The sequence below is a fragment of the Gobio gobio genome, assembly GCF_949357685.1.
Source record: "Gobio gobio genome assembly, chromosome: 15".
Classification (NCBI taxonomy): Eukaryota; Metazoa; Chordata; class Actinopteri; order Cypriniformes; family Gobionidae; genus Gobio; species Gobio gobio.
The window spans coordinates 6,466,081-6,474,293 of record NC_137108.1 but is presented as its reverse complement, the minus strand read 5'-3'; the positions used below and the strand labels follow the sequence as shown (position 1 = coordinate 6,474,293).

Below are 8,213 nucleotides of genomic sequence, written 5' to 3'. Positions count from 1 at the left end.
AACCATTTCATTCAGCAAGGATGCATTAAATTGATCAAAAGTGACAGTGAAGACCCCAAAAAATACCACACATGACCTTTAGGATGATGTTTTTGAACACTTTCTGTCTTCTCTAGTTAAGCTGCCGGCCTCCTCAGCCCTCCACAAATGAGGCGACTGCGGTCCCTCCGGTCATAGCGTCCGCCAGGGACTGTTCGGAGAATCCCAAATACTACAGCTACGTCGCCGTACTGGCTCTCATTGCCACCACCATGCTGGTGCAGGTCAGCCACATGGTCAAACTCACGCTCATGCTGCTGATCACTGTAGCTACAGGTGTGGTCAACATCTACAGCTGGAGGGACATCTTTGACCGCTACGATATGGCTCGTTTTAAGGAATACAGGTGGGTCGAACGCTAATCACAGTCAAATTACAGGATCAATTGGGTTTATTCAAGGCAAGCATTACTATTACTATTGCATTAGGGACTTCCTTAAAAAAAAAAAAACACCCATTGGATTATAAAATGAACAAACGTCTCGGTTACGTATATAACACACGTACCCCTGAAGGAGAGAATGGAGACGTCACGTCAGATGTGACGGATTGAAAGAAAGTTTATTCTCTACCATATATAGTGGGCCAGCCATCCCAGAATATCAGAGAGAAGTTATCTTTAGAATATCAGGGTTAAGTCATTTCTTTTTTACAGAGTTTATCTTGTGCCCTCCAAATACACCATGAGTGTGATGATCTTCATCATGATGGTCAGCTTCTACTACTTCTCCAGACATGTAAGATTGAACTTTTTCTCTCTTTCTGAACGATTTCTTAAAGGCACAGTTGACTTCACTTCACTTGAAATCTCCAAAATGAAATAAAACACCTTCAAAATATCATTAGGCCATACGACTCGTGTTATATTTAAAGTTTTCTGAAGTTGTACAATCGTTTGGTTTGAGAAACAGACCAAACTTTTAGTTGTTATTCACTGAAAATCGTGAGTAACAAAGCTCTCAAATCAAATATGGCACATTAGATGTGCTCTGTTAATGATGTTTGGTTAAAATGGCGTGTGTAGTTTGTATTTTTGCTTCGGCTGAGGGGACATTTTTTTATAAATAATTATTTATGCTTTACATCCCAAGTCCTTTAAAGCTATAGCTTTGCAAGAGGAAAGTGAAGAAAATCATCATTTACTCTCTCTCAAGTTGTTCCAAACATGTATGAATTTCTGCTGAACACAAAAGAAGATATTTTGAAGTGTATGGGCAACCAAACAGTTGATGGGCCCCATTGACTTCCATAGCATGGAAAAAAATACTGTGGAAGTCAATGGGGTCCATCAACTATTTAGAACATAAATCTGTTATAACATTTTAAAGGTCTTTACTGTCACTTCCTGGCATTGTGTGTTCTCGCCCGTGGCTCAGGTGGAGAAGCTCGCACGCACACTGTTCCTGTGGAAGATTGAAGTGCATGAGCAGAAGGAGAAGGTGTACGAGATGAGGCGCTGGAACGAGGCTCTGGTCACTAACATGCTTCCGGAGCATGTGGCCCGGCATTTCCTGGGCTCCAAGAAGAGGGATGAGGTGGGAAAATCCTGCCGCTCAGTCTCAGCCTATTCACACCTGATCACTTCATGCGTTTTTACCAGGGGTGTAACGGTACACAGAAGTCACGGTTCGATTACGAGTTCGGTACATTTGCATGTCCCGCCCCCCAGATTCCTGATTGGTTCAAATCAAAAATGAAGGAATTGTCGATTTGATTAACATACAGAGGTGGACAGTAACGAAGTACATTTACTTGAGGACTGTACTTAAGTACACTTTACTCGCATCTGTACTTTACTTGAGTATTATTTTTTCGGGAAACTTTGACTTTAACTTCACTACATTTGAAAGACAAATATTGTACTTTTTACTCCACTACATTTCTATCAAGGTCCTCAAAGTCGAAAGTCGTTTCTGTAGCAGCTTTGAAATTCAGTCAATGATTTTATTCTTCTTTAAAAGTTTTTTTTGTTGTTTTTTATTGCAGACATCCTATCAGTAATCACTCTTGTATAGCGTCATGTGAAGTTTCCCAACATTTTTTGAACACTGATCAGTTTATAGCAAAATGGAAGAAGACGGTTCGCAGTGTGTGCACCCATGGCCATACTTAAAAAGTATGTTTCAGTTTTCTCAAAAGATTAAATAGGTTAGTTAAGTTGGCATACACTTGATGCAAGTCTCATAAAATGTTCAAAAATGTAAACGTCTGGGAGAAAGAGAAGAGTAAACAGTTGGGAGAACACTGGATGTGTATCTGTGTATTGGATCCATGCATTCGCCCTTAAAGTGACAGCAGTTTTGTAAAGAGCTTTGTAACTTTTATACAACTATTGAAATGAGTTTAAGGTAGTCGTATGCTAGCATGTCGGATGGAGCATCACTGACTGGCTTAAACCACCATGGTGCCATAATGTGTATTTATACAATGCAACAATAATAAAATAATGCATTGACATAAAAAATGAAATGTACTTTTGATACTTAAGTACTTTTAAAAACAAATACTTCTGTACTTTTACTTGAGTAAAGATCTGTTTTTAGAACTTTCACTTGTAACGGAGTAATATTTGACTAGTAGTACTTTTACTTTAACTCAAGTACTAGAGTTGTGTACTTTGTCCACCTCTGTTAACATATTGTGCGTAGCCTAAACTGTCATTGTCTTTGCATGTGAGAGTTCATTAACATGCGGTGACAATGGCGAACGCGCACAGTTCAATATTACGGTTTTTAAAGAAATCACGGAAAGATGAGCGAGAAAGAGCCTACTTCACCTTTCCACGAGGAGACGGCGAGTGAAGCGACACCTGAGGCTTCCCATTGCCAGGACATGCATATTTCATTCCTGGACTTCAAATCGGCGCAATGCCAAATGATTTTGTCTCATTATAACAGCGGACAACTTAAAGGGTTAGTTCACCCAAAAATGAAAATTCTGTCATTAATTACGCACCCTCATGTCGTTCGACACCCGTAAGACCTCCATTCATCTTCAGAACACAAATGAAGATATTTTTGTTGAAAGCTGATGGCTGAGAAAGGCTTCAGATAGGCCTCCATTGGCATTCAGTACATTTACACTCCCAAGACCCATAAAAGGCACTAAAAACGTTGTTACAAAGTCCATCTCACCACAGTGGCTCTACAATAATTTTACGAAGGGACGATAATAGTTTTTGTGCGCAAAAAAAATGTAAATAATGACTTTATTCAACCTCTTCTTGTCTTCCGTGTGTGCCTCCACGACGCATGCGCGAGAATATGACGTAGCGCCGGCGTTCGGGAATCCATGGAATGCACACTTTAGTCCCATTTTGAGAACTACGCCGAGACCTAAAGCACGATCAATGTAGAATTCAACAGCTTAGACACGCGCGTCTTCCTCTGCTTGTAAACAAAACGCTTCTGGGTCATCTGTCCGAACGCCGGATCTGCGTCATATTCTCGCGCATGCGTCGTGGAGGCACACGGAAGACAAGAACAAGTTGGATAAAGGTGTTATTTCGATTTTTTTTTTGCGCACAAAAACTATTGTCGTTGCATCGTAAAATTATTGTAGAGTCACTGTGGTGAGATGGAAACCACCTCTTGAAGTGATTGGATTTAAATCCCGAAAGCGTTTCGAGGGCATTTACACCTGGTCTTTTAGCTATTCAATCAGAGAGAACGCATGAAGTGACCCGGTGTAAACAGGCCCTCAGTTTCCATGTTTTATATCCACAAATGCAGCCTAACTCAAGTAACTTCTCTGGGTTGGTTTCCCAGGAGCTCTACAGCCAATCCTATGATGAGATTGGAGTCATGTTCGCCTCCATCCCAAATTTCTCTGATTTCTATACGGAGGAAAGCATCAACAACGGCGGGATTGAGTGTCTGAGGTTCCTCAATGAAATCATTTCTGATTTTGATAGCGTAAGAAGGGTTTTTTACTGGTTACATTTCATCCAATCGTTGCCAATTCAGATGTTATACCATTTCTTGTTTGCTTTTGTGCTCTTTAGCTTTTAGATGAGCCACAGTTTCGCTGTATAACCAAGATCAAGACTATTGGCAGCACCTACATGGCAGCATCAGGAGTCACTTCAGACAATAACACTAACGGTTATGCTTGCATTAAGGTAAAGGAGGTGATTTCTAGAAGCAATATGTCCACCTAGTGCTGATGACAATGGTAAAGAGGATTTGTTTCTGTCCTTCCCAACAGAAAGAAGAAGTTTCGGACAGGGAACGGTGGCAGCACTTGGCAGATCTTGCTGATTTTGCTCTGGCCATGAAAGTCACGTTGATGAACATCAACTACCAGTCCTTCAATAACTTCATGCTCCGCATCGGTTAGTGGGCTACAGTAGTGGCTAAAGTGGCCTAGGAAAATTGACATCACTCTTTATTCAAATATTAAAAATGTGTTCAAGACTTTGTACACATGTTGTATAGTTGTGCTTGTTTTATTTGTGATAACGCAATGAAACATGCCAAATTAGTTATGAACACATGCAAAAACAAGAGAGAACCAATTCAATTTGAATAACTGATTATGTTGTAGTCAATGCATGCTTTTCCCTGTGAGGGTTTTGTGTTTCTTGCATAGTAAAATAGTAACTGTAGCTGTTTGCCTTTTTTTGCTGAATAATTTTGTCAGATAAATACCTTAACCAGATTTAGTGGTTTGTCCTTCCCTCATATTCCCCCTCATATTTTGATGGTTTAATCAAATTTGTAGGGTCATTAAAGACAAACATCTCACTTTTGGCCAGTATTGTATGTGCAAATGCCACAACGATCATGCTGAATGTTTCACTGTAAGCTGCAATCTTTTCTCCACAGGGTTGAATAAAGGGGGCGTTTTAGCTGGTGTTATTGGTGCCCGTAAACCTCATTTTGACATCTGGGGAAACACTGTGAATGTGGCCAGTCGCATGGAGTCCACAGGGGTGATGGGAAACATCCAGGTGATGGGTTTCACATTGTATTTATGATCTGGACAAGCAGTTCCTAAATGTAGTTGTATAGTAAATATTCTGCATCAGGGACTGCTGTAGCAGACTGCCATTTGTCATATGTAATCTGATCATTAGAAGAAATGCTGTTTAAAGTGTTAGTTCACCCAAAAACTCATCCTCATGTCGTTCCAAACCCATAAGACTATTGAATATATAACACACAACACTAACACAAATGAATATATTTGTAATGAAATCTGAGAGATTTCTGTCCCTCCATTGACAGTCTACGCAACTACCACTGACACTTCAAAAAGTCCATGAAGAGATCATAAAACTAATCCATGAATTGAGCGGTTTAGTCCAAATATTTTGAAGAGACATGGTCGGTTTATATGAATTTAGGCTTTTATTCACATATAAACATTACTCAAACGCACACATCAGATCTGGTAAACAGAAGCTCTAGCATGTTCGCTTTACGTGCGAGAACCAATGAGGTTCATTCTCGCGTTACGCAGCACGTTTGAGATTCACAAGAACCAATGAGGTTCATTCTCGCGTTACGCAGCACGTTTGAGATTCACAAGAACCAATGAGGTTCATTCTCGCGTTACGCTGCAGGTTTGAGCTTCAGCAAGAACCAATGAGGTTCATTCTCGCGTTACGCTGCACGTTTGAGATTCACAAGAACCAATGAGGTTCATTCTCGCGTTACGCTGCAGGTTTGAGCTTCAGCAAGAACCAATGAGGTTCATTCTCGCGTTACGCTGCACGTTTGAGATTCACAAGAACCAATGAGGTTCATTCTCGCGTTACGCTGCAGGTTTGAGCTTCAGCAAGAACCAATGAGGTTCATTCTCGCGTTACGCTGCACGTTTGAGATTCACAAGAACCAATGAGGTTCATTCTCGCGTTACGCAGCACGTTTGAGATTCACAAGAACCAATGAGGTTCATTCTCGCGTTACGCTGCAGGTTTGAGCTTCAGCAAGAACCAATGAGGTTCATTCTCGCGTTACGCTGCACGTTTGAGATTCACAAGAACCAATGAGGTTCATTCTCGCGTTACGCTGCAGGTTTGAGCTTCAGCAAGAACCAATGAGGTTCATTCTCGCGTTACGCAGCACGTTTGAGCTTCAGCAAGAACCAATGAGGTTCATTCTCGCGTTACGCTGCAGGTTTGAGCTTCAGCAAGAACCAATGAGGTTCATTCTCGCGTTACGCTGCACGTTTGAGATTCACAAGAACCAATGAGGTTCATTCTCGCGTTACGCTGCAGGTTTGAGCTTCAGCAAGAACCAATGAGGTTCATTCTCGCGTTACGCTGCACGTTTGAGATTCACAAGAACCAATGAGGTTCATTCTCGCGTTACGCTGCAGGTTTGAGCTTCAGCAAGAACCAATGAGGTTCATTCTCGCGTTACGCAGCACGTTTGAGATTCACAAGAACCAATGAGGTTCATTCTCGCGTTACGCAGCACGTTTGAGATTCACAAGAACCAATGAGGTTCATTCTCGTGTTACGCAGCACGTTTGAGCTTCCTCAAGAACCAATGAGGTTCATTCTCGTGTTATGCATGTTTGAGCTTCTGTAAGAGGTTTGTTCTCGCCAGTCAAGCAAGTACGGTTGAGCTTCTGTTTATGTTCACTGATAAGTGTTTTATGTGAATATGTGAATTAAAGCCTAAATTAAATCTCTTTTTGAACTTTTTGAAGTGTCAGTTGCATAGCTGTCAATTAAAGGACAGAAATCTCTTGGATTTCATTAAAAATGTCTTTATTTGTTTTCCAAAGATGAACAAAAGTCTTACAGGTTTGGAAAGACATGAGGGTGAATAAATTATGACAGACCCTTTAAATTAACGGAAATGTAGTTAGTGTTGCTAACTACTTGTACTCCGTTGTCGATTTGTTAGCAATGGCCCTTGTTCAAGACATGTAAAAGCTTAAAAGTCACAAGGTGGTTTTACTAATGTATTCTTAAATCTTGAAAATATCTATTAAAAACCTTGAATTCGGGATGATAGAACTGGAATTTAGAATGAAAATGCAAACTCATATCTGGGTTTTAAAGACTCATTACTGTAGTGTAAGTGTCATACTGCTGTATTCCAGCTGAACAAACTCTGCTTCCCCCAGGTGGTGGAGGACTGCTACAGCATCCTGAAGGACTATGGCTTCCGCTTCGTGAGGAGGGGACCGATATTTGTCAAGGGGAAAGGAGAGCTGCTCACCTACTTCTTAAAGGGACGTGAAAAACAAGGCTCCTTCATTAACGGCTCTTTTGTCACCCTGCCGCACCAAGTGGTGGACAGCTCTTGACCAACACGCACACACACACACACACACACACACACTGTCGTACTCTTCGAAATTGCTCGCGCACACCTCACGTCATACCTCTTCTGCCGAGTACATGTGCTCCAGTAATTAGTACTTTCAAATGTGTTTTCTCTATTTATTAGCCTGAGGAAAGAAATGTTTGGAGGGAAACGAGACAGACTTTCGGTTTACATAAGAGAAGTACTATAAAATATAACTTTTGAAAGTGTGCACGGCCACGAATGAATGAACCAAAAGTTGAATGATTTTAATAGGCTGCTGAAGTGATACACAGTTTGAGAGGAGGTTGTTTTTAAACTCATACCGCACAGAATACAATGAACTCTACTGTATATTACACACTGCGCTGCTCAAAGAAACCTATTTTTGTTCTTCTTTCATTTAATCCTTTATTATTTAAAGATTACCCTGAATGTCCAGATATATCTGAATGTTGTTTGCCATTGAAAAGCTACTCTGAATGCCTGCGTAGGAAAGCATACTGACTGTCTTTGCATCTTATGGAAGTGTGTGTGTGTGTGTGTGTGTGTGTGTGTGTGTGTGTGTGTGTGTGTGTGTGTGTGTGTGTGTGTGTGTGTGTGTGTGTGTGTGTGTGTGTGTGTGTGTGTGTGTGTGTGTGTGTGTGTGTGTGTGTGTGTGTGTGTGTGTGTGTGTGTGTGTGTGTGTGTGTGTGTGTGTGTGTGTGTGTGTGTGTGTGTGTGTGTGTGTGTGTGTCGACATGCATTTTTATAGTCTATAGTCACCTTTTCTTTGTTGATTTTTCTTTGTTGACTTTGTAGCCATTTATAATGTATATACACAGGGTTCTAAAGTCTGAGACCACATCAAATCATGGGGTTTATTCAGTTTAACCCTGGAAATACCCACACAGGTCTAGGATATTTAAA

General features: G+C 40.9%; 1 protein-coding gene across 2 annotated transcripts in view; it reads left to right on the top strand.

The window, feature by feature from the left end:
• adcy3a (adenylate cyclase 3a) overlaps positions 1-7,786 on the top strand; it is a gene marked incomplete at its 5' end in the record, with an annotated part of 63,128 nt that extends 55,342 nt beyond the window's left edge. For both annotated transcript variants that reach the window (XM_079836160.1, XM_079836159.1), the window contains 8 exons: positions 117-385; positions 695-776; positions 1,416-1,574; positions 3,807-3,953; positions 4,043-4,159; positions 4,246-4,372; positions 4,866-4,990; positions 7,123-7,786. In XM_079836160.1, coding sequence (XP_079692286.1) covers positions 117-385; positions 695-776; positions 1,416-1,574; positions 3,807-3,953; positions 4,043-4,159; positions 4,246-4,372; positions 4,866-4,990; positions 7,123-7,305 — 1,209 coding nt within the window. In that variant the 3' untranslated portion in view covers positions 7,306-7,786. The remainder of the gene's footprint in view (positions 1-116; positions 386-694; positions 777-1,415; positions 1,575-3,806; positions 3,954-4,042; positions 4,160-4,245; positions 4,373-4,865; positions 4,991-7,122) is intronic.
• Positions 7,787-8,213: the final 427 nt, after the last annotated feature.